This window comes from Eutrema salsugineum, unplaced genomic scaffold (assembly GCF_000478725.1).
Source record: "Eutrema salsugineum unplaced genomic scaffold, Eutsalg1_0 scaffold_13, whole genome shotgun sequence".
Lineage (NCBI taxonomy): Eukaryota > Viridiplantae > Streptophyta > Magnoliopsida > Brassicales > Brassicaceae > Eutrema > Eutrema salsugineum.
Window position 1 is genome coordinate 4,921,370 of NW_006256885.1, and position 25,011 is coordinate 4,946,380.

General features: G+C 35.3%; 7 protein-coding genes across 7 annotated transcripts; 1 reads left to right on the forward strand and 6 right to left on the reverse strand.

The window, feature by feature from the left end:
* Window positions 1-1,462: 1,462 nt before the first annotated feature.
* LOC18025283 (dirigent protein 8) lies at window positions 1,463-2,216 on the reverse strand. The gene has a single exon (XM_006407125.2). The coding sequence runs from the start codon at window positions 2,133-2,135 to the stop codon at window positions 1,572-1,574; it is 564 nt and encodes a 187-aa protein (XP_006407188.1). The 5' UTR covers window positions 2,136-2,216; the 3' UTR covers window positions 1,463-1,571.
* A 3,708-nt stretch (window positions 2,217-5,924) lies between these two features.
* LOC18025284 (dirigent protein 22) lies at window positions 5,925-6,604 on the reverse strand. The gene has a single exon (XM_006407126.2). The coding sequence runs from the start codon at window positions 6,566-6,568 to the stop codon at window positions 6,005-6,007; it is 564 nt and encodes a 187-aa protein (XP_006407189.1). The 5' UTR covers window positions 6,569-6,604; the 3' UTR covers window positions 5,925-6,004.
* Window positions 6,605-9,478: 2,874 nt separating this feature from the next.
* Window positions 9,479-10,186, reverse strand: LOC18025285 (dirigent protein 22). The gene has a single exon (XM_006407127.2). The coding sequence runs from the start codon at window positions 10,113-10,115 to the stop codon at window positions 9,564-9,566; it is 552 nt and encodes a 183-aa protein (XP_006407190.1). The 5' UTR covers window positions 10,116-10,186; the 3' UTR covers window positions 9,479-9,563.
* A 499-nt stretch (window positions 10,187-10,685) lies between these two features.
* On the reverse strand, window positions 10,686-11,433 carry LOC18025286 (dirigent protein 7). Its single transcript, XM_006407128.2, has one exon. The coding sequence runs from the start codon at window positions 11,417-11,419 to the stop codon at window positions 10,859-10,861; it is 561 nt and encodes a 186-aa protein (XP_006407191.1). The 5' UTR covers window positions 11,420-11,433; the 3' UTR covers window positions 10,686-10,858.
* Window positions 11,434-13,082: 1,649 nt separating this feature from the next.
* LOC18025287 (probable polyamine transporter At3g13620) lies at window positions 13,083-15,085 on the forward strand. The gene is made up of 2 exons (XM_024159338.1): window positions 13,083-13,413; window positions 13,696-15,085. Exons 1-2 carry the CDS (start codon window positions 13,146-13,148, stop codon window positions 14,859-14,861), a joined length of 1,434 nt encoding a protein of 477 aa, XP_024015106.1. The 5' UTR covers window positions 13,083-13,145; the 3' UTR covers window positions 14,862-15,085.
* Window positions 15,086-15,119: 34 nt separating this feature from the next.
* LOC18025288 (feruloyl CoA ortho-hydroxylase 1) lies at window positions 15,120-16,419 on the reverse strand. Its single transcript, XM_006407130.2, has 2 exons — window positions 15,833-16,419; window positions 15,120-15,740 (listed from the first exon to the last, which is right to left on the reverse strand). The coding sequence occupies exons 1-2, from the start codon at window positions 16,342-16,344 to the stop codon at window positions 15,167-15,169; spliced, it is 1,086 nt and encodes a 361-aa protein (XP_006407193.1). The 5' UTR covers window positions 16,345-16,419; the 3' UTR covers window positions 15,120-15,166.
* Window positions 16,420-17,772: 1,353 nt separating this feature from the next.
* Window positions 17,773-21,084, reverse strand: LOC18025289 (IQ domain-containing protein IQM2). The gene is made up of 7 exons (XM_006407131.2): window positions 20,911-21,084; window positions 19,844-20,322; window positions 19,564-19,744; window positions 19,378-19,466; window positions 19,181-19,271; window positions 18,740-19,084; window positions 17,773-18,640 (listed from the first exon to the last, which is right to left on the reverse strand). Exons 2-7 carry the CDS (start codon window positions 20,284-20,286, stop codon window positions 17,966-17,968), a joined length of 1,824 nt encoding a protein of 607 aa, XP_006407194.1. The 5' UTR covers window positions 20,287-20,322; window positions 20,911-21,084; the 3' UTR covers window positions 17,773-17,965.
* Between the last annotated feature and the right edge of the window lie 3,927 nt (window positions 21,085-25,011).

The window sequence follows — 25,011 nt, forward strand, 5'->3', positions numbered from 1 at the left end:
TATAAATTAAATTAAATTAAAAAAATTATAGTATAAATAAAAAATAAGTGATAATTAGATATTAATAATTAAAAACATTGTAATACTAACTGGATTAAATATATATATATTTTTAAAAATAATAAATTATTAAATTGAAAAAATGTTTTAAAATGATGATAATTAAAAAAAAGCAAAAATAATGAAAAATAATAAAAAAAAATAGAAGGAAGAAGAAAAATCAAAATACAAAAACAGAAGATATTAAAAAGATGAAAACGAATAGAAATTAAAGACCATGAAGAGGAATATGAATAATAAAAAAAAGAACACAAAACTGATGAAAAAGAATTTTGAAAAATATGAAAACAAAGAAAGAGAACAGAAGATAAAGATATCAAAATATGAAAATATAAAAATGAAGAAGAAGAAAAAAATTAACAAAAATGGATAAATATGATGTTTAAATTTCAAAAAAAGGTAAAAATAAATGATTAAAAATTATTACTGCGCAACGTGTAGAGCATTAACAAAAAAAAAAAAATTTAATACTGTAATAAAAATCACACAATAGTGAGAGACAATATATAAAAGTACATGAAATAAAAAAAATTAACAGAAATTAATAACATAATTAAGAAAATTTGTTATTATATACAAACACTAATAAGGATTGTACAATGCAAATATAGAAAAAAAACTATTAAACTATAAAAAATTTATCCAACAGATTATTTTTAAAAAAAAAACATATAAAAATATAAAATACATAAAAATATAAAATAAAATCCGCGCGAAGCGCGGACTCTAGTAATGCGAATGAACCACACGACGGGCCCGTGACCTGCGATTAATGGAAACAAACCGTTCACACGATTTTGTTAATGAAGAAAATGAGGTTACTTTTCTCACTATGATTTCTTTAACAAAAAATAACTATGAATATATATTTACTATTTTGAATAATTTTCTTTTCCAAACTAAAGTAGAGGCATGAGATTGGCTTAAGTCAATTAAGACCTTCTGGATCTAGAGCTTTTTTTATGGAGAAAACCATCATTTTTCATGCAAAGGTTAATGTATATATAATATCCCATTAAAAAACAAATTAAAAGATTGTTTCTTCATTAAAAAAAAAAAGAAGACGACAAATTTTAATTAATGGTGTAAGGTTTGATTAGCTAGTTATTGGCTTAAAGCCTTAATCATTCATTTTTTGTTTCATATCACAAACTTAATTATGTAGATTACTAATCAATTAATGATTTTTCAAATCTTTTAGCACGGAATAGAGAGTCTTTATGCCACTTAATTTGACCCAATTGGTCAGTTTTATGTATAAACGACGACTTTTTATTTTGTATATATAAAATCAAACTATTACGATATATTAATATAACCCGAACAACAAACCCCATCAACGATCGTGATCAGACCACACAAACAGGACATGCAACAAACCACAATTAAAGGTTTCAAAAAAAAAAAAAAACAAACAAACAAACAAACCACGATTAACAACAACACTCAGTCAAATACAAATGTTACGTAAGTAATAAAATCACAATAAAACATTTACAAACATAATTATATCAGTAGTGCAAGACGTAACAATTGTACTCAACTATGGCAACACCGGACTTGAAATCGAAGAACTTGGTGCGAGCCTCGACATAGCCTCTAGCGAACCGGAAGATTCCACTTCCCCCGACCACCGGCATTTCCCTAACCTTCGAGTAAATCGTGTTCCGACCAAGAATCGCGATCGTACTCCCATTGTACTTCCCTGTCTTGAAAACGAAATTCATCGCCATCAAGAAGCCTATCTCTCCTTGCACCGCTCCTGCATAGAAACCTTGGGCCTGGCCCACCACAGTCGAATTCCTTGGCACATCTGTTGTTAATGGATCGTCCATCATGGTGATCGACCCGAACAAAGAGGAGTTCGAGACAGGCTGTTGGATCATGACGGCGCTAGGGTTTCGACCTTTTACCGAGTTGTGCCAATAAACTCGGAAATGGGTGAGTTTCTCTTCTTTGTGGAGGCCGAGATGTTTTTGGTTAATGGTTCTTGCGAAGTCTCCATCGTCTCCGGCGGAAGCAAGGGCGGCGAGGAGGAGGATTTGTGCGGCGAGGATAAGGATGAGCTTTGTCATGTTTTGTGATATTTTATGTGTATTGATGAAGTGTTGTGTTTTGTTCAACGAGGTTGTGTGTGCGTAAATATAGAAGATTAGAAGAAGCAGACGTGTTAGTCAGTGAGTGTGCTATTTAAGATTTTGTATCCTATAAAAAAAACAAAATTGGTGTGTTTTATTAGTTGTCGTTTGCTAGATTGAGGTGGTTATATAATCTAATTTGTTAAGAGTGTTAGTTAGTGAAATACAGTAGTAGTTTGATAATTCGCACTTGTATATTAAAATTATTTGTAAGTTTGTACATTCATACTAATGAGAAAACACTCTTAAAACGCGTATCTCTCTCCCTCTTAAACTAAGATACACATGTGGTTAGACGTTAGAATCACAATAATTGAGATTTGTTGGATTGTTTCTAAAGTATATAAAAGCAATTGATGTACGCTAGTTCGTACTATTGGAAAAAAATTACACCATTAGTCGTACGATTCACCGTGAGGAAACTAATATTCTAAAATTATACTGTTTACAATACAATTCCTTTAACGAGAAAATCCAAATGCGATTGAGTTTAGAATAAACACTTAATATTATGTGTGTTCATTCTTTAACTAATAATTATGTGTGTTAATTGGAAACAAAGTGCGATTAAACAACTGTGTGCGTGGAAGACAAATTGGGGTTTATCCCTTCGCATCATCAGTTAAAAATCATACGGTTAAAATTTGCTGGGGTTTTTTATTATTATCTTGAAATATGAGACCAATTTAGTATAGTTCGTAGTTCGTATCCTTCTCGGAAAACTGGATACTAGCTATAATATTATTCACCAAAACAATGTTAGGTTTCATCTCTTGAAGTCTAACTTTATTTTCTAGATATTTTTAGTTTTGTTCTTTACGCCTTTACCATTTTAATAATTTGATACATTTACTCTCTAGAAAATTATTATCAGGTATATGTGAATATGAAATACCACTTATCTACAATTTGCACCCCTGATCGACGCCTTAGTTTGTTGGGGTTTAGCATAGGGTCGGACATGAATCATGATTATAATAATCTGTGGTACTCCATTTACGAAAATTTGCTGATGAAAAACAGTAAAGAAGTACTCTATATCGACATTGATAGATGGCTAGTTTAAAAAGATATCGATGACACCTAAATCTGAATCATATATATATATATGTGCCTCAGTATAGTCTAGTGATAGTTTGGCTTAGGACAAGACGTGAAAGCTAAATCTCAGCTCCATGCATGCACTCCCATCTAGAACAACTTCACTATGCTTGAGTGACCTGATAATTAGTGTTTAATTTAGTTGTATATCTGGTGGACAGTGGACTGACTTTCTCGGCTAACCAGTTTATTTTTGGGATTAATCGGGCTCGAATGTGACGTTACAACTTACACGGTCATCGTTATCTAAATTCTAACAATATAAAATGAATCTCTGTCTCTCAAATCCAGTGCCGAGATCTATCACATAATTAGGTTAATAAAAAAAATTGAATCAACATTTTTTTTTGTTGAAAACACACATCTCATGGATATTATGAATGACAAAGTATCGCTCATTATTGATTTGGCTAATAGAAAGAGTTATGTGAAAGACGATGATGATGTTTACTTCAGTCACCTTGTTATTATTAATTTGAACAAATATTCTTGTTAGTAAAAAAAACACATGTGTTAAATACTCAAGTGACTTTAGGACGACGACAAAAAAGGATGACTTTAGGACTATAACTCGTTTCCCAAAAAAGCTTACGAAAGTGATGAATCAAATGGGGCTTCCTTGCATACAAGTGTACAACATCCTCATTAAACATACATAGATAAATATACCTCCTTGCATACAACCCAATCACTCGTTATTGTCTTTCCAGTTTCCCAATTGAACCCAAACTTGAAACTTTTTTTTTGGTACGCCCAAACTTGAAACTTTCGTCTCTATACTGTTATTTAGACGTGAATTCTCTCTTTTCTCTCTCTTTTTTTCGACTAAAACACCATTTTATTATGAATGCGGCAAGAGACTATCCTCGGAAGATAGCCAAACCGGAGCCGCGATGCTTACATGGGAGAATCTAATTCCACGTGCCCTAGCGGCTTTCGCTAACTTATCGGCACGGATATTGCAAGATCGAGGAACATGGTACAAGCTAAAAGATCTGAAACTCAGTGATAAAGTCCTAAAATCTTGTAATTCCGCTGCAAAGGTAGGCCATTCCGAAGGGTTTGAAGTCATCGAGATCAGGTCAGAGCAGTCTGTGTAGAAAGTCTCGCAGACAATGTGAGATGAGAGAATACATTTCATGGCCCAGATCAGCGCGTCCAACTCTGTGTGAAGGGGTGATAAGCATCGAGCCGTGCCTCTTAATCCTGAGAGAATAGAGTTCCTTCCCGAAATAACTTCCCAGCCAAGTCCACTTACAGTCGCTAATTCCAGCCATGATCCGTCGACATAGCATATGGGATCCTCGGTGATTGGAATATAGTTTGGTATAGATTCCACTTTGGGCTGGTCACAACGGCATCCTCTTCATTTGCTCTCCTCCAAGTTATCTCCTCCGCCTTAGCATGCTCGAGAATGTTAGGCGGGAGCTCATCCACATTTTCGAAAACCTTTTTATTCCGTGCTTTCCACAAGAACCACAAGACCCATGGGAAAATCCGAAGATGCTCTACACTGAGCCCAGAATCTTGAGCTCTCCAAAATAAATAGTCTAGGTTACCGAAAATGGAAGGCATGGGAAAAACATCGGGGGCCGAGGGGATCGTTGAAAGGGCCCAAACTTGCTTCGCCGAGGGACATTCGAAAAGCACATGGTTTATCGTCTCCTCCTCCGCTCCACATCTCGGGCATCCCTTGTCACGACTAACGTGGCGCGAAAATAAACGTTGACAAGTAGGAACACTGCCATTAACACATTGCCACACGAAATGTTTGATTTTCCGTGTGGTTTTTAATTTCCATGCTTGTGCCTTTAAAACCGAAAGGTTTGGACCCTGAACAGGGAGGTCACAAGACAGACGAGATAAGGTTCTCGCGTTCCAATATCCGGATTTAACGGTATAGTTTCCGGATTTAGTAAAGATCCAACTGTATCCATTTCTCGAGTAGGCTTAACTCGGGCGTATCCCTAAAATCAGGATGATCTCCTCAAGAGAGAATAATTCTCGTAGTTTCCACTTTTTCGTAGTAAAGTCTATAATCTCTTTTCTCTCTCTTAAAGTCAAAGATCATATATTATGTTTCGTAGAAAAGTACGTATTTGTATTTACTAAAAAAGTAAAAGCATGAACATGATGATGATCATTTAAGCCCACTACATGACTACAACCGGCTTTAACCGGAAAAACTATGACTATATATTGCTATTTTGAATCATTTTCTATGTCAAGCCAAAGTATAGGCATGAGTTTGGATAAAGTCTTTTAACCTCTGGTATTAAAAATCAAAGATCTTTTAGATCTTGAGCTTTTTTTTATTGGGAAAACCATCATTTTTCATGAAAAGGTATTGTCTGTGTGTATTAACCCCATTAGAAAAAGGACAAATTAAAAGATTGTTAAAAAAAAAGACGACATTTTTTTAATGATATCAGGTTTGATAAGCTAGTTATTGGCATCATTCAATTTGTTTAATATCACAAAACTTAAATTATGTAGATTACTAATCAATTAATGAATTTTCAAATCTTTTAACACGGAATAGAGAGCCTTTATTCCACTATAACCCGAATAACGAGCCCCCACAACGATCAGACCACACACAACCGGACATGCAACAAACCCCAATTAACACAACATCAACACTCGTTAAATACAAGTGTTACTTTAAGTAATGAAATCAATAAAACATTACAAACATAATTATATCAGTAGTGCAAAATGTAACAGTTGTACTCAACTATGGCAACACCGGACTTGAAATCGAAGAACTTGGTGCGAGCCTCGACATAGCCTCTAGCGAACCGGAAGATTCCACTTCCACCAACCACCGGCATTTCCCTAACCTTCGAGTAAATCGTGTTCCGACCAAGAATCGAGATCGTACTCCCATTGTACTTCCCTGTCTTGAAAACGAAATTCATCGCCATCAAGAAACCAATCTCTCCTTGGACTGCTCCTGCATAGAAACCTTGGGCCTGGCCCACCACAGTCGAATTCCTTGGCACATCTGTTGTTAATGGATCGTCCATCATGGTGATCGACCCGAATGAGGGAGAGTTCGAGACAGGCTGTTTGATCATGACGGCGCTAGGGTTTCGACCTTTTACAGAGTCGTGCCAATAGACTCGGAGATGGGTGAGTTTCTCTTCTTTGTGGAGGCCGAGATGTTTTTGGTTAATGGTTCTTGCGAAGTCTCCATCGTCTCCGGCGGAAGCAAGGGCAGCGAGGAGGAGGATTTGTGCGGCGAGGATTAGGATGAGCTTTGTCATCTTTTGTGGTATTTAATGTATATTAATGAAGTGTTGTGTTGTGTTCAACGAGGTTGTGTGTGTGTGTGTGTATATATGGAAGAAGAAGAAGAAGATGACGTGAGAGTGTTCTATTTGAGATTTTTATCCTATTTAGTTAGTAGTCGTTTGCTAGAATGAGCTAGTTGGTTATATAAGTTAATTTGTTAAGAGTGTTAGTTATAGTCTAATAAATAGCACTTGTAATTTAAAATTCATCTGTAGTTTTGTACATTCATTAACTAATGAGAAAGCACTCTTAACGCGCATCTGAGTCTTAAACTTAATATAAACTTGTGGTTAGACGTTAGAATTACAATAATTGAGATTTGTTGGATTGTTTCTGAAGTATATGAAAGCAGTGGATGTACTGTACGCTAATACTGTCAGTATTGTTATTCCATGCACATTTATCTTTTGACTAGTGGCGAGTAAGGAAAACTAACATCGGCCAAAAGCAAGTCGCATAAATCAATAATTTGTATTATTAAAATGTTTGTATTTTAAAAAAAAAAATTTAGAGCTTCTCGTTAGATCCTATCATTGGATACTAAAACAATAAAAAAATCTATAAAAAGTTTTAAAACATTAAAATGAACAAAAAACTATTAAAAATAAGATTAAATTCTCTCATTAGAAACCATGGTTGGAAATGGTCTAAAAGTTATACATTTACAATACAAGGTGTCTTTTAACACGTGCAAGTAGAGCAGTCCAACAGGGTTCTGATTTAAAAAATACTGTTGTGATTTCATTACCGAAAAAACAAAAAATTACAATACAAATCCAAATGCGATGGAGTTTCGATTAAATACATAATCTCATGGGCGTAAACACAAATGCAAATAAACGATTTCGTGGAAGACAATCTGGGGTACCTTCGCATCATCAGTTAAAAATCACAAGGTTGAAATTTGTTGGTTTTTTATTCTTTTATTGCAATAGGAGACCAGTTTAGTATAGTTCGTAGTTCGTATATTTGTCTGAAAAACTGGATAGTAGCTATAATACATTTTTGTACATTATTACAAAACAATTATAGGTTGAAGTCGTTTTTTTTTGTCAATCGTTTCTAGGAGTCTAACTCTATACAATCTAGATATTTGAGTTGTTCTTTACTATTTCTATAATTTGATATATTTACCCTCTAGAAAATTCATTTAAAGATATACTTGACTACGAAACATCACGAGGTTATCTACAATTTGCACCCCTAAAGCCTTAGTTTGTTGGGGTTAATTAGCATAGGGTCGGGTATGATTAGAATAATCTATAGTACTCTATTCAAATGTGCTAGCTGATGAAAAACAGTAAAAGAATTACTCTATATCGTCGACATTAATAGATGGCTAGTAAAAAAAAAAATACCGATGACACCTAAATCTGAATCAAAAATGTGCGTCAGTATAGTCTAGTGATAGTTAGGCTTAGGGCAAGACGTGAAAGCTACATCTCAGTTCCATGCACTCCCATCTAGAACAACTCTGATAATATTAATTAGGGTTCAATTTAGTTGTATATCTGGTGGTCTGTCTTTCTTGGCTAGCCAGGATATTTTTTGGATTAATTGGGCTCGAATGTGATGTCAGACGGTTACGTTATCTAAATCCTTACATTATAAAATGATACTATGTCTCTCAAATCCAGTGCCGAGGTCTATCACCTAGGTTAATAAAAAGTGGAATCAATATAATTTTGTTTAACGTCTCATTTCATTGATATATGAATGACAAAATATCGCTCATTGTTGATTTGGCTAATAGACAGAGGTATGTGAAAGACGATAATATACTTCAGCCACCTTGTTATTATTTGTTCAATACGTTAACTATGGTTATTAACTTATTATTATTATTTTGAACAAATGTTCTTGTTAGAAAAAAAAACGTGTTAAATACTACTAAAGTGACTTTAGGACGACGACAACAAAAAAAAGGACGACCATATCTCGTTTCCCGAAAAAGCTTACGAAAGTGGTGAAATACAGACATGTATGGACCCATTTCGCTTTATTAATGGGGCATTTCTACACAAATGACTGGTGGTTTGAATATTTTAGCAGTAAAAGTAAAAGCCGAATCTCACAAAAATTATTATACATGTGAGATCAAAAAATTCAGTAACATTCTTCAGCCACATTACTTTGAGAGTCCATCATATCTCTATGTACCTTCTTCGAGAAGAAGGCCACTAACCAAAGCCAAAGGCTAAGGTTTTGCCAAAACCGTTTTAGAATCCAAAACAAGACCAATTTTTACGACGAATTTTTAAGATTTTCTAAGCGTGATTTCTTTCTTTAATCCTCCTCATACGGAACGTTTTGATTTTCAGAAAGAAAAAAGTTCTCTCCAACTACCAAAAAAAAGAAATTTCTCTCGACTTTTCACCTTATTTTTGGGTGGTGGTACCTTTTAGCAGAGTGTTCACTTTTATTTTTTTGGCTCGTGTTCACCTTTTTTTTTTGTGGTGGTACCTTTCTACTTGATTTCATAATAATGTGTACATGCATGTGCAACATATGCTTTTGTTGATCTGTGTTAAACTAACAACAAAATTGGTAAAGTTTAGAATCCAAAATATTTTTAATTTTATTAACATGTAACTATGGTTCACATTCCGGTTCCAACCCGGGCGAAGCCAATCTTTTTTGTATTTTAAATTTATTAGCAAAAAAAAAAAAAAAAAAAAATATGCTTCACATATTCTTATATATATCGAACATGACCCATAATTTTGTTTATTACTGTTGAGCCGCTCTTGTATAATGTATATCCACTAAATTTACACAAATGATTCTTATTCGTTTATAACCAAGTAAATTCAACCAAACTATTTTCTTATAGATCAAATTTGGATCCAAACCGATACAATACGTATGTGAGCTCAGTGAAATTAATAAAAAAGCCTCTCTCTAATGTACTTACATAATCAAGTAAACATTACAGAGAGGACATTGTATATCTTGACTATAATTATATTAGTAATGGAAGACATAACAATTATACTCAACAGTGGCATCTCCTGACTTTTGATCGAACCACTTAGTCCTAGCCTCGACATACCCTCTAGCGAACCGAAAGATTCCACTTCCTCCGACGACCGGCATTTCCCGAACCTTCGAGAACACCGTGTTCCGACCAAGAATCGTGATCGTACTCCCATTGTACTTACCTGTCTTGAAAGCGAAAGTCATCGCCATCAAGAAACCTAGCTCACGTTGGGCCGCTCCTGCGTAGAAACCTTGGGCCTGACCCACCACAGTAGAGTTAATCGGCACATCAGATGTTAGTGCGTTGTCCATCATTGAGATTGATCCGAAGGCGGTTGAGGAGTTTGAAACCCACGGTTGGATCATGATTGAGCTAGGGTTTTTACCGCTTATGATGTCATGCCAGTAGACTCGGAGATGTGTGAGCTTCTCTTTCTTGAGGAGGCGTTTCTGGTTCACTGTTCTTGCATAGTCTCCGGTAGAGGAAACGGTGGTGAGGAGAAGGATTTGTGTGGCGAGGATAAGGATGAGCTTTGGCATGTTTTTTTCTTCTAATCTGTGTTTATATCTTGTTGATAGTTCCTGTTGGTATTTGGTAGTATATATAGATGAAGGTCTGTGCTATATAAAATAAGTAGTTCATATATATAGATGTGGTCACGAGTGTGAAAAGGAAGAAAAATGATTGTATTCTCTATATGTATTAGCTACTTATACTTTTCCACTTTTAAAAATAAAATGAAATATCAAATTTCCCCATAAACTAGCTATTGTACATCATTTTATTTACGGCATTTGCGTTAGCAAGACGTATGATTTACGGTGAAGGAGCTAATTTACAAAAATATTGCAATACTTAAAGCTTACAATCTAAAATACAAACGAAAAACCACTTATGAACAAGTTGGAATATTTTACCCCTCAAAAAAAGTTGGAATATATTTTTTTTTTTGTGGAATATTTTCTCGTTTCTTTTCTTAGCGGGTGATTGAATTCGAACCCGAAAATACGTTAAAACGTTATTACTCATTATTCAAAACTAAGTTATTTAGTCGAGTTATAGTTGACCTACAGAAAACGTGGCATGATGCAACTGGTAGATTTCTTTTGTTTGTTGACACGATTTATTTGACTTCTCGTTGATACAAAAATGTGTCAAATAATGAAATAGACATAATTACCCTCGCAAGAGTCATCCATGGGTCAAACCGACACAAGACAACATACCCCGAAACATAGCAAACTAAATAAAGAAACTAAGAGAGATACAATCATCATTATCGTCAATAATGCAAGACGTAGCAGCTGTACTCAACAGTAGCATCTCCTGTCTTTTGATCCAACCACATGGTTCTAGCCTCAACATAACCTCTTGCGAACCGGAAGAGTCCACTTCCTCCAATCACCGGCATCTCTCTAACCTTAGTAAACACAGCGTTCCGACCAAGAATCGAGATCGTACTCCCGTTATACTTCCCTGTCGTGAACGCAAAGTTCATCACCATAAGCGCAGACGCATCGCGTTGACCAACAGCAGCGTAGATCCCTTGAGCCTGGCCTACCAATGTCGAGTTGACCCGGACCTCTGTAGTTAGCCGGTTGTCGATCACAGTGACCGCTCCAAAGAAGGAAGAGTTGGAGAGAGGAGGTCGGAGCACGACCGAGCTAGGGTTCGAGCCGCTTTGAATGTCGTGCCAATAGACTCGGAAAAAAGTGAGTTTCTCTTTCCGGAGGCCGAGGAGTTTCCGGTCAATGGTTTTTGCAAAGTCTTCGCCTTTTCTTGCGGAGACAGCGGCTGCAAGGAGGAGGATTTGGAAGGCGATGATGATGATGGGATTTGCCATGTGTGTTGAATGTGATTTCTCGTTGATGGTGTATACTATATATATATATATATATATATAGACTGAAGAGACAAAACGTACGTAGATTGACTTATGTATGTATTTTAATATATTTTGCCACAAAAACATGGGCGGAATCAATATTTTGGAATTTTATTTGCGCCATAAGTCGCATTTGCTGGCCGGGGAAAAGAGCTAATATTCTTATTTTGTTATCTATCGATCTAATCATCCAAAAAAGGAAGAAAAGAAAAATATTGTACGTTAAGTCAAGAGAGTTTTAACTTTAGACTGTTTTCCTAAAGTTTGAAAAAACAAGTAGTTCGGAACTAAAGTTAGTTTTGATTTTTCGTATATGAAAAAGTAAAATGCTTTTCATTAAATTAAATTTAAATTTCATTTGAGCTCGATCATCTGAGGTAGCTACGGCTAAAAATATAATACTTCGTTAGGTTGTGGAAAAATCATCCGTTTTATTTTTTTTTTGTTTTATGTTACTCCGGGTGCGTACGTTAATGATAGAGAAGTTCCTAATAAGATATGTTTTTCAAGCTTCTTTGGGAATCTCCCACATCTGGAAGGAGAGGAACGGACAAAGCATGGAAAGCCATCTCCAGATCAGCTCATCGTCTTGCAATGATCATCGAACAAAACCGTAAGCAACAGAGTCAGCTCCATTCGATCAATCGACCTACGATACGAGACGGCTGTTCTCACTTATTTGCTTCTCGTGACCAATAAACTCAATAAACTAAGTAGTCAAACCTTGTTTTCTTATTAAAAAAAAAATGATCTGTTTGCATTTTTGATGTAAACATGTCTCTTTGGGGGTGAATATAATTTAACATTCATTTAAAAAAAAATAGTGTAAACATTCAAAGACTTACCGATGAAGAGATTCATTCCACTGAGTAGTGACTGTGGAGAATGAGCCATACACTTGATGGTCCGCCAGATAGGTGGCCATTACGAAATTGAACATGTTTTTTTTTATAAAAAAAAATAATAATAGAGAGAGACTGAACCAAAACCGCCCCTACCTTAAAATGTAGAGTAATGTTTTTTCATGATGCGTTTGGGCGACCCACTTGTCTTTTTTTTTATATCGACTTGATGGGTTGCTAGTAGGCTGTCCAATAAAACATTCAATACTGCCCAAATTGAAGGAAAATTGTGATATTTGCATACAATAAAGTATTTGTGAAATCGAACATTGTTTTTGTTTTTCTTTTTCTAACATATTAAATTATATATGCACATGTTGATGAGGATTTGATTTTTTTTTTAAGTTTTAAGTATATAATAAAATATATTTACAACAAATCCAAACCGGAGTAGGGCGGAAAGAAGACCAATCCTTTCCTTTCTAAGTCAGCGATAAACATGGAGTATTATATTATCGCCAAAAGAATCATAGTAAAAATATGGAAAAGTGATCTATAAAAGCCAATCACTGACATTATTATACCCATGTTTTATAGTTAATTAAAGGATTATCATTCAACACATCGAGATCGAATGGTCCCAAATCTTCAGCAAAGATTCGGTCTGATACGACCAACTGACTCCCATTACGTACACGTTTCTCAAATTATTTTTTGAATCCTTGCAATTATATATATATACGGAATTTTCAATTCGATTCCATGATCAATCTGGTGTGACACTCGATCCAATTCATTTCATTCATTTTCTCTCAGAAAGAAAGAGAGAAAGAAACTCATTAATGGCAATCGCAGAAACATCGAGATCGAGCCACGAGCTCCCATTATCAACCGCTGATTCCAGCCGCAACGCATCAACCGCGAAGAAACTGACTTTGGTCCCTTTGATTTTCCTTATCTACTTCGAGGTCGCCGGTGGGCCCTACGGTGAAGAACCGGCGGTTCAAGCGGCTGGACCGCTTCTCGCGATTCTCGGTTTCCTCATCTTCCCTTTCATATGGAGTGTCCCTGAAGCTCTCATTACTGCAGAGCTCTCCACCGCGTTTCCAGGTAATGCAATCAGACAAAGGCCTAAACTTTTATGTAATCTGTGTAGACATTTGCTTAGAAACAGTACTTGTGTGTTGTGGTGTGAACATCGAATTCAATCTCATCTGACTTTGAAACCCACTTGATAGATAAAAAGGAAGCTACTTTTTTTCTGGTATGAGTAAAAAGAAGCTACTAGCTGGTTCCAATCGATGAAATTGCTACACTTTCCAAAAGAACTAATGTTCTAATTTCAGATCTAAACCTGAAACTTTAGCTTAATTTTGGTGAGTTTTGTCTCAGGCAATGGTGGGTTTGTGATATGGGCGCATAGGGCTTTTGGCTCTTTCGTAGGCTCTATAATGGGTTCGTTGAAGTTTCTGAGTGGTGTGATCAATGTTGCTTCGTTTCCTGTCCTCTGTGTCTCTTACTTGGATAAGCTGTTCCCTGTTCTTGAATCCGGATGGCCCCGAAACGTCTGCATATTCGCCTCAACAGTGATCTTATCTTTCCTAAACTACACTGGCCTAGCCATCGTTGGTTACGTAGCTGTTGTTCTTGGCCTGGTTTCTCTCTCGCCTTTCCTTGTCATGTCGGCTATGGCAATCCCTAAGATCAAACCTCACCGTTGGGGTAGCTTAGGAAACAAGAAAAGGGATTGGAATCTCTACTTCAACACACTCTTCTGGAACTTGAACTTCTGGGACAATGTCAGTACTCTTGCAGGGGAAGTTGATAACCCTCAAAAGACATTCCCTTTGGCCCTCCTTATCGCTGTCATCTTCACTTGCGTTGCTTACCTGATTCCTCTTTTCGCTGTCACTGGTGCCGTCTCAGTAGATCAGAGCAACTGGGAAACGGGGTTTCACGCAGAAGCAGCCGAGATGATTGCAGGAAAATGGCTGAAAATCTGGATTGAGATCGGCGCTGTGTTATCAAGTATAGGACTTTTTGAAGCTCAGTTAAGCAGCAGTGCTTATCAGCTGGAGGGTATGGCGGAACTAGGGTTCTTGCCTAAGTTCTTTGGGGTAAGATCCAAATGGTTCAACACTCCTTGGGTTGGGATTCTAATCTCAGCTCTCATGTCCCTTGGATTGTCCTACATGAACTTCACAGACATCATATCCGCTGCGAATTTCTTGTACACTTTAGGGATGTTCCTAGAGTTTGCGTCATTCATTTGGTTAAGAAGGAAGCTACCTGAGCTAAAGAGACCTTACCGAGTTCCGCTGAATTTCACAGGGCTCGTGATTATGTGCGTGGTACCTTCGGGGTTTCTGATACTGATCATTGTCTTTGCTACTAAGATTGTGTACCTTGTTACCGGTTTAATGACCCTAGGAGCAATCGGTTGGTACTTCTTGATCAATTACTTCAGGGAGAAAAAGATATTCGAATTCAACGAAGTAAATGATGACCTTGACAATGTTAATGGAGAACATCCCAAAGTTGATGATCATGAATCATGACAAAGAGTGAAACAGAGCATCTTCTTATCAAAGAGGTTACTACGAGCCGAAGCTACTACAAAGGATCTTATCAATAAGAGTTAGGTTTTCATTTCTTGCTTCTGTAACACTTTAGTCTGATAAAATAGAAACTGTATTGATCAATGATAGGTTATACAACAGAAAATTCTGATCAGAGGCTCAAGAAGACATCAGATATTATCTCTTCTTTCTTCTTTATTCACTCACACACACAACAAAACAAGAAACAAAACAGAACAGAAAAAGAACAAGAAACTCAAACTCCTTGAAGTCTGATTATATGATCATATCTTGGCGAAATCCACGGTTTTCTTTCCGTCATGTGCCTTCTTGAAGAAGTACCTGACGTAATCAGAGTAGACAACGTTTCTGTATATTGGTTCCTCTCCGTTTGCGGTTACCTCAGGGAGAGGACCAATCACAGACTCTGGTTTTGGATTCACGAATATGGGAACAGAGATTCTGTTATTGCTACCGTTGGCCAAGACGCGATGCTCCACGCTCTTGTACCGACCGTTGCTCATGATCTGCATCGCGTCTCCGATGTTGATCACAAAAGATCCAGGAACCGGTGGCACGTGAACCCAGTTCCCTGAAGCCAGAGAACGCACGTGCAGGCCACCTATCTGGTCTTGTAAGAGAATTGTGAGGGCAGAGACGTCTGAGTGGCGGCCAACGCCAACAGTCAGGTCCGGGTTAGGGCAGATCGGATAGTAGTTGAGGTTGACTCGAATCGAACCCATGAAGAGTGACTCTTTCGTCTCGTCCAGCTCTTTCACATTCAGATTCTTCCCCAAATACTCTAGAAGCTTCCTCACCATTTTCTTGGACTTGTTCATGTACTCTAGAGCTTCATTCCTTTAAAAATCAAGAATTTATATAATATGAATCAATTGATTGAAACAGTGAGAAAGGTTTGATTTTTTGAAATTTGTGAAAAGAACACTCACCTGCAGACATCAGGCCAAAACTGTGTTGCTTCAGCTTCGGAGACAAAGAAGAGACTAAGATAATCTTTCCACTCGAGAGCTTTCTCTGCACGAGGACTAAAACTAGTCCCAAACCTGACATTGGTCGAAAGAGAATTCTCCTTGGTGAATTTGCTCTTCTCCTCCACGGGGAGATTGAAGAATCGGTGAGTAGCAGCCTTGACGTTGTCAAGAACTTCCAAAGGAACTCCATGATTGATCACTTGAAAGAAACCCCATTTCTCAGCTGCGTCACAGATGGCTTCAGCGACTCTGCTCTCGTCAGGGTTCGACATGTCGATGACCGGAATAGCCTCGTCAGTCTCGTTGACGAATTTGTTTATGAGCCGTTCTTCGAATGGCTGAATGTATTGATCTGGAAGAGCTTTGATTCCTGTTTCTGATAAACCCTTTACGCCATTTCCTTTGTTGACCACGAACTCGGTTACTTGAGCTGGGTCTCCGAATTGGGCGGTAGAGAGTGTTGGAGCCATTGGATCGGGATTGTTGGACAAAGAAAAGATTGGAGCTTTGTTTTTTGTGTTTGTTTGGTTAAGAGTTTGTGGTTTTGTTGTGGAGATAAGTTGCAGAGAAGAGAGAGTATTTAAGAGAGAAGAAGAGTATGAGCAATCAGCTGATGAGCGAACAACCTCTATGGCTCTGGCCATGCTTCTTCTGCCGTTTTTCTTCTTCCCGCTTTAATTTCTTTTATTTTTTAAAAAATATCCCATTTGTAATTAAATTAGAATTGACATTTAGTCAGTGATAATTCTATTTTATTTGGATATTGACAGTTTTCTAAAGTGGCATGTTTTTTGCTTAATATAGCGTCTTAATTGTCATGGCGGATTATCATAGAGCCATTGAACAATAACACATTCATTTTGGCAAAGAAAAAAAAAGAATTAGCACACTAACTTATACTATAAAATATAAAGACATAAAAAAATAAACTAGTAATCAAAAGACAATAATCAAGATAACTGTTTCAATTTCAATTACTGTTTGGATGAAAAACTCTATCTAATAAAAAATTAATTCGGAACTGACTTTACAACACTACAACTACAAAAGACAGTTTCAAAGCTGAGTATAACTACTTTTACATGGTCTACCACTGATTGGATTTGTTATTTGTATGAAATATTGTACGTCTACTTAATGATCATATATGTTTCATATCTTAAATTTTGTCCAGGTAATTATTCCCAATATATTTTGTAAGTGTCTGCTGTGTAAAATATAGATACCGGCCAAAATTTATGTGCATGTACTAATGTACATTTTTTTATGCATACAGGTAGTCAACAACCGAACACCATTAATACTTGGTAGTTTGAGCCAGCGGGCTATATCTTAAATTGGTTTCACATTTATTAAAATTGCGTTTTCTTATGAATATAATGTTATTTACTTATTATGGCTCAAATGAATAAAATTTCAAAGGTTTTGATAGATAAACTTGATTATAAGACATTTAGATTTCATTTGGTAGGTGGAGAAGCGTGGGGACTAGGCATGGTTCTTGTTGCGCCAAGCAATCTAGCATTCTAACGGGCCTTTTTTACCAAGCTTAATGGGCTTTTTATAAACCCAAACTTGTATACACTAGAGAGTAGAGAGGCAGAGGGTTCGTATAAAAATAATCTCTCTTCAAAGTTCGTGAGCTGGAACTAGGGTTTTAAATCTCCACCGATTTTTTCAGAGGATCGAGCAGAAATTTGTTGGAATATTAAATCAATGTGATTGACCATGATAATTTGACTTAAATACATAGTTGAAACGGCAATCAAGATACAGATGAAGATGAAATGAATCGAAACTCGAAAGTGAAGGAAGACAAAAGAGTAATCTTTTTGATTATTTTTCAATATAACACAGTTTAGGAAGAGAATCTTGAACCAAAACCAAAAAGCCAAAAAAAAAGAATGAATCTAACACTTTTTTTAACCTGTAGTTTCTTGTTAGACAAGAAACCAAAATAATCAAATGAAATGCTGCTCTGTTACAGTAAATGGGGGAAAAAGAATACAAAAGAATTTCTAAGTCATTATCTTCTCTATTCACACAAAAAGAATAGATCAGATCGAAAAAGCAACTTATTGTGCATCAGTTTTACGAATGCGTTATATCTGCAGGCAGTGACATTCCTCGCCATAACGGTGACATCTGAGGCGTTTGCGTTTGCGATGAGGACGAGAAACAGAGTCTTGAAACAGAAGCACTTCTCGGAGACAGGTTCACTTGTTCCAGTGCTTGAAACTGAAGCTCTGATGGATAATCTCTTACACAACCAATCCTTGGTCCTGCACCTGTTGTCCATTTGCATGATAGTTGTTTCCCAAGTTGGAAAGATCTAGTTTCCTTCTTTGAGTTGATCCTTTTTAGGATTGATTCTTCTGGAATCTTGACTACTTCACTCTCCTTGTTTGCTTCTTCTTCTCCTCCTCTGGCTGAGCTCTGCTCTGAAGGCATTGATTCTTGTTCCAAGTCAAACATCTCTTCCTCATCCTCTTCATCATCACCTGAATCGTAGTCTTCACGTATTTTAGTAGACTTTGATCCAGCGGATTGGATCTCCTCGCCAAATGTGCTGATAGATGGAGATTCCATCTTTTTCGGTGTCTCGAGATTAGCCATCACCAGAGTTGGTTCTTCTTCTGTTTGATCAGCTTTGTCTTGAAAGGCAGTGGTCTTCTCACCCTCCAAATCCTCTTCCAAAGAATGGTTTCTCATATGAGTGCTTCTCTGTTTGTAAAGAGAGAATTCATCTTCATCTGTAGGACTCATCTGAAACACAGGAAAATAAACACTTGTAAGAACATAATACTCACAGACTCAATATCTAAACACTTAATACATCATTCAATCAAAATCTCTTTCTCTTACCTTTACATCAGTGATATCGACATTGTTCTCTCGGAGGAAAGAGAGAAAGTCCATGAAATTCTCTTCTGTGGGTTGATAATGTCCACTGTGTGGCCAAACAGCCTTAAGAACACCATTCTCAACAACTAATCTTCCTGCAGCAACAGTAGCTCCTCCAGCTAAGAAGCTTGAATGCTGAAACGTACCCTTCTTCTTCTTCCCCACGTATAACACCTTAGATGTGCTGAGCACAAAAATCCATTTGGAATCACTATCTTCCATAGCAGAAGTGTGAAGAATCTCTCCGCTATGCTGGTAGAAGAACTTGCCGTCTTCCACAACCACCTCATAAGCTTTCCTTTCCATCTACACAAAACATAAAGATGACAACAATAAGAAACAAAGTTCTAATTCCTCGGAAAAGTTACTTGTTGAGCAGAGATAAAAGGAATGGATACTAACCGGACCAAGGTACTTAATGCACTGTTGTTGAAGTTTCAATCGAGGACATTTCTCCACAAGATTTACTTCTTTCCCCTCGCCAATATCAAGCCTGCAATATTTGAATCAAACCCATTTCTAAGTTTAGTTTCTTGATTTAGGACAAAAAAGAAAAAGTTTTGCAGGAATGAGATAATGAGTAGGTGAGAAGGAATTACCAGTAGAAGAAAGGTTCTCTACTCTGACAATGGAGCCATTTGTTGTAGTAAAAGTGTAGGTTGTGTCCATACCGATGTCTCGGGTCAATCTGTTGAAAGAAAGTGCATAAAACCAAGATCAGATAACGTTCAATCCAAAAAGTGGTACTAAAAGAAAATTGAAACTGAGATTAGTCTCAAACTTACCGCTTCAAGCCAGTGTTGTAAAGCAAGCTTTTGAGCCTTTCCATTCTTTGACAAACCTTTACCAACCTTAGCTGCTCTAGTCCTTGCTCTAGACCACCTTGAAATCGCGGTTTCGTGTTTCTCAATGTCAAAGAAAGATATAGAACTTCTCTTCAGCTCAGCAAAATCCAAAAGTTTCCACCTGCAATAGAAAGCAGAACAACAACGTTAGATCACAACACAACACAGAAAGAAAGGAACGTTTTTTGAGTTTTGAAAGATAAAAAAAACACTAACTAACCAGCTTTGCTCCACGAGCACCGCGCAATCCGCGAGCTTTCGCCTGGTACGGAAGCTTTTGTAAACTTTCTGTAATTTGATAGCAGCTTCGTGTTTAGGATTCCTCGGATCAAGAACTGAGAGTTCTCTAGCAATCCTCCCGGCATTGTCAAGCTCAAAGCCATTATCTTTCGTGTAATCTTCTTTCAAGACAGACCTTTTAAGCGAGATCATTCTCTCCAGTTGCATCCCTTTGAAGCTAACAGATTTCTCAACGACCATTTTACCAGATCCCAAAGATTTCAAAATCGTGGGCTCAAGAGTTTTGTCATTGAAATTGACAGATCTCTTGGGAGTCTTGCACTCGTCTTCATCACCAAAGCTTATGGACTTTACCGTGACGAAGTCTAGAGCACTTTCCACGTCGTCTTGCTCGGCGAACGGACAGGAGAATGATACACCCATTCAACAGATCCCAATCGAAACAGAGACGATTCTGACCTGAAGTGAAAACATCACGATTCTGTTATTGTCTGATGATTCGTATACGCACAAACACGCGTATGTATTAAAAAATTATATACAGAGCACAAAGCGCATTTTCACAAACACCTTCCCATCAATAGATTTTAGCCAAAGGAACGAACTTTAAAAGAAAAAGAAAAAAAAATCAGAACTTTTCGGATCTGGAAAACAGAGCATCCCGGAAATAAATCAGAACCGATAATCAAAACGTAAACTAACACACATTTTATCCGGAAAATTGTAAGTCGATAAACTAATAAGTATCAAATCACTGGATTTGGAAAGAAGAACAAAAAAAAAACGAAGAGACAACCAAGAAAAAACGATTTTTGGATGCACGACCAAATGCTGCCCAGAAATCATGGAAAAAAAATGAAAATAAATAGTTAATCACCATTTTAAATAAAAACCCATCAACGCTTAACTCTTCAAAGGAAGTAGTAATATCAAAAGATTGTCAAACTCATTTCCGTGTAACAGAAAGAAAAAAATATACTGAGAAATTAAAACCAACAAAAAAAATATATAGAGAAGAATCAGTCGTAGTCAAAGATGAATAAGCACCTCGAATATACGGTCGGCAAGTTTATCCCTCAAGCAGAAAAAGCTCTTTGAGGAATCTTGAAACTTTCAATTAGTTCTTCTTGAATCTCCTTCTGATTCTATTCTGTTCTTGAGACAAAGATTCGAAAGGTTTCTTTATTGTTTTTGTTTTCTTGAGCAGAACTGAGAGATAAAATGAAGCTCACAAATCGCAAGTTACAAACTCCTCAGCAATGGAGTTTATATATATAATACTTTCAACTCCAGAGCGACAAGACAGGATAGAGAGAGGGAGAGAGAGAGGGAGAGAGAGAGTGAAAGAGAGAGAAAGAGAAGCGTCGATATTTCCAACCACGTGTTTGTAGCTGCAGAATATTCATACGAGGTCAAAAGTTCAACTCGAAAATTTTACTTTTCCTAATTAATTATTTAAAATAAATATGTACTGAAGATCTTCTTACGTACATATAATAATTACAGGGTTTACACTTTACAGGCGAATTAAAAAATTAAAACTGTATATCATCATTTAATAGTTTATTCTTTACTGAAAATCTGAGTTTAGAGTCTTTAGACTAATAATGTAATAAATCTTCTTACGGTATCAAAAAAAGTAATTAATTTTCTTACTTAGGAATTCGTGTAAGTTAGTAGTACTCTAGTTTACTTACTTTACGATCCGTAACTTATACATCTGATACACAGTATCGACATGCTCGTAGTTTTTCTTTTCGACGGATTATCTGTAGTTTATGTAATTTTTTGTTTTTAATTGGGTTAACTTTCTTATATATAATAATATATACTGGTACGCGTTAGATAATATTTTTCTTTCTTTGAGTTTTTTAATCTCCACTGAAAATTGGTCACCCGAAAAAACAAATAAAGAATATTTGATTCAATCCAATTCTTTTTGCTATTATCTGAATTTGACTTAATTCATTTTTTAGAGTATTAATTTGTAAAATGTTTACGAGAGTCGAATAAAGTGACGTAGTTGCACACGTGGATTTTTTTTAGGTGAATACTGTCGTTCAAAGTTTGCATATATATTTTTTGTCCAATCAAATACGATTTAATGAAATTTCTTCTTCCTTTCGTAGCACCCACGGATAACTACTCAATTCAATCAAAGGTGTTTTGGTGGGTTAATAATAAGAACAAAATATATATATGGAATTAAAATAAGCATATAATGAAGTGCTTCAGTTTATATATTTTAATCATAATGTAACGAGGCAATGGAACATTCAAGCTTTGCATCTAGCGACACTTTTTGCATCATTTATAATTATATATATATATGTCCTAAATAATTTATTCGAAATTTGTCGTCATCGATATTTATACGTATTGGCATATATCATTGCAACGGTTAGGTTGTTATACTAATTGTATCAATAACCGTAACAAGACCGATGCCAACATGATAACTATGCTAATTTAACATAAGAAAGAACAAGACATATAAAATTACAAGTTTTGAAATACGGTCTGTTTAGCATCGTTCAAACAATGAAAATTTACACGATTTTTTTCTAAAAAAGAGAGAATTTTGGAAGGTCTATTATTTTTGTAATCATCTACCAACAAAAATAAGTGATCTAAATAAAATTTGAGAGGCTACCACGTAATACATGCATATGTACACTTTCTCTTGAAAGCTAGGTCGATAGCGACTTGTCTCCTTATATGTCCCTCTAACAAACTTTAAACATATCAAAATCTCATTATATGCACCGTTTTCAGCAACATTTTAGACAAAACAATTATCTTTGGTACTTTATTTAATATTTAATATTAAGCCCGAACCATTAATTAATCGATGTTAACCAATAAACGATTACAATTTTATACCTCGCCGATAACCAGATATTCCTAATAAATACATTTTTGGCATTTATATAATTTAATCGATTTACCAAAAAAACGAAAGGTCGACAAGTCGTGAAGGTAAGTAAAATATGGAAAATTTATTGGTTAACACAATTACATTGACATGATTAATCAAACCACTGCATGCTTATTGTTTATGTTTGAAAGCTAGAGGAAAACCTTTGGGTCTTGTATATTTTATTTTGAATATTAACATGTACTACAAAAAGTGATACGATGAAGAAAAGTGTGTTTGAACAACTCACATAGGCGTAACTTTACACATCATACGTATAAAGATACGTTCATATTATCATATAATGTATAGTGTGAGATAGATAAAATGATATACGTATCTATGTAGTTCATCTCAAAGTTGCCAACAAGCAACGTACGTACGCGCGTAATACTAATTAAGAAAACCAATAAACAACACTAACCGGTTTAAACCCTTTGTCAAAAACAATAAAACAATACTAATCGGTGGAAACGTAATATACAGCCACCGTTCACATGCGCGTATTGGAATGGATAGACTAACTACATTATTTTAAAACTATTTCTATAAACCTTTTTATATGATTACATTATTTTTTAAAATAAACGTAAAATTCTATACAATTTTTTCTATGATAATTAAGTAACGGTGTGTTGGAGGTGAAAGTTTGAAAAAAATATATATATAAACTTTCATATTTACCTTTTTGTGTGATATTAATATTAATACGGTGGTTTGGTGGTAAAAGATCGACAATAAGGTGTGTAGTTCCTTCTTTTTATATTAAGAACACTTTTGCTACCACTTAGTTATTTAAATTAATGGTGATATACTTTATCAGTAATTTTTTAAAAATCCGGTAAATAAATTACTATATGGTTATACTCTCTCTGTTTTAAACTAATGAGCATTTTAGAAAAAAAATTGTTTCAAAAAGATTGATTTTTAAAAGTTTTTTATGCATTTTTATTAGCTAATGATAATAAATTGTAAACTTCAAGAAAATTAGTTGAATTAATAGAAATGTTATTACCTAGAAAATTGTTAATCACAAAAAATGATACATTAAAAATCAAATTTAATTTGTTTTCTTAGGATGTATGTTTTTTCTTAAACATACATTATACTAAACATATGGAGTATTCCAACTTTGACCTAAAAGTGGCACTTTCTATTTTTAAAAAACTATTTTTGTGATGTATTAATTCTATTACCAATTTGATTTCTAATTTGTAAATAAAAAAATTTCGATTAGAAATAATTTATAAGTTGAAGTATTTTTTTTTTCAGAATAAGTTGAAGTATTTTTTTAAAATCGGACTGATATAAGGCAATAATAAAGCTGGATAAAACAGTTCGAGAAAAATGATTATGAGCCGTCGAAAAATACAACTTTTTGTTACCAAACACAAAGTGACTTTTTTTTTGCTGGCCTTTTTTTATTCTCTTTTTTTTTGTTACCAAATAATTACAACTTTTTGTTACCAAACACAACAAAGTGAATGTATTCATTATGTTTTTTATCCAGTTTGACTAGGCAATGTTTGCTACCAGTCATATATAACCAAACACATCTTAAAAGTTAAAACTAAGTAATTGGCCAATTTGCATGTTACGAAAAAACCGGGAGTTGTGCCTTAAGTACTAAAACCAACTAGATATAAATGCTCGGAACTAAGTATAAATACAGGTTAATCAAACTCTGACGTAGAAAGAATTATTGGATCTTTGGTATAGTTTGTAGAATCCTTCGAAAACAGTACTAAGAAGATTTGGGATGTGTCCGAATAACAAGAATTCATTAGACCAATAGTTAGAGTAAATAGTTGGATCTCATCGATTTATTCGAATCGTTTGAGAGTAGTATTTTGAAATAATAAGTGAATACAACTGTCGGCTCAGATCTCAATGAGTGAATAATGATGCTAGTAGTAGTATTTGACTCGGTACGTACGGATTCATTAAATTAACCATTTCGTTAATAATAAAGTAAATTAATCACAAATTTTCTAATCCCTCCGTTTCACAAAAAGTGTCGTTCTGACACTTTTTTTGTTTCAAAAAGAATGTCATTTTAAAATTCCAATATAATTTTTTTAACATAAAATACCATTTTTAACCTCAATAAATTCAGAAAATTAATTATAAATATGATTCTAAGAGTCATTTTCTGCAAATTAATAAGGGTATAAGAGACATTTGATCTTATTTCTTAATTTATGTGAAGAATGTCAGAACGACACTCTTTG

Coding starts and splice junctions, on each gene's coding strand:
- LOC18025286 (XM_006407128.2), bottom strand. CDS start 11,419: ATGGCAAATCCCATCATCATCATCGCCTTCCAAATCCTCCTCCTTGCA.
- LOC18025288 (XM_006407130.2), bottom strand. CDS start 16,344: ATGGCTCCAACACTCTCTACCGCCCAATTCGGAGACCCAGCTCAAGTA. Junction 15,741..15,832: donor TTTTGGCCTGATGTCTGCAG/GTGAGTGTTCTT, acceptor TGATTTTTAAAG/GAATGAAGCTCTAGAGTACA.
- LOC18025285 (XM_006407127.2), bottom strand. CDS start 10,115: ATGCCAAAGCTCATCCTTATCCTCGCCACACAAATCCTTCTCCTCACC.
- LOC18025287 (XM_024159338.1), top strand. CDS start 13,146: ATGGCAATCGCAGAAACATCGAGATCGAGCCACGAGCTCCCATTATCA. Junction 13,414..13,695: donor GCTCTCCACCGCGTTTCCAG/GTAATGCAATCA, acceptor GTTTTGTCTCAG/GCAATGGTGGGTTTGTGATA.
- LOC18025284 (XM_006407126.2), bottom strand. CDS start 6,568: ATGACAAAGCTCATCCTAATCCTCGCCGCACAAATCCTCCTCCTCGCT.
- LOC18025283 (XM_006407125.2), bottom strand. CDS start 2,135: ATGACAAAGCTCATCCTTATCCTCGCCGCACAAATCCTCCTCCTCGCC.
- LOC18025289 (XM_006407131.2), bottom strand. CDS start 20,286: ATGGGTGTATCATTCTCCTGTCCGTTCGCCGAGCAAGACGACGTGGAA. Junction 19,745..19,843: donor GTGCTCGTGGAGCAAAGCTG/GTTAGTTAGTGT, acceptor TTTCTATTGCAG/GTGGAAACTTTTGGATTTTG. Junction 19,085..19,180: donor GCATTAAGTACCTTGGTCCG/GTTAGTATCCAT, acceptor TGTTTTGTGTAG/ATGGAAAGGAAAGCTTATGA.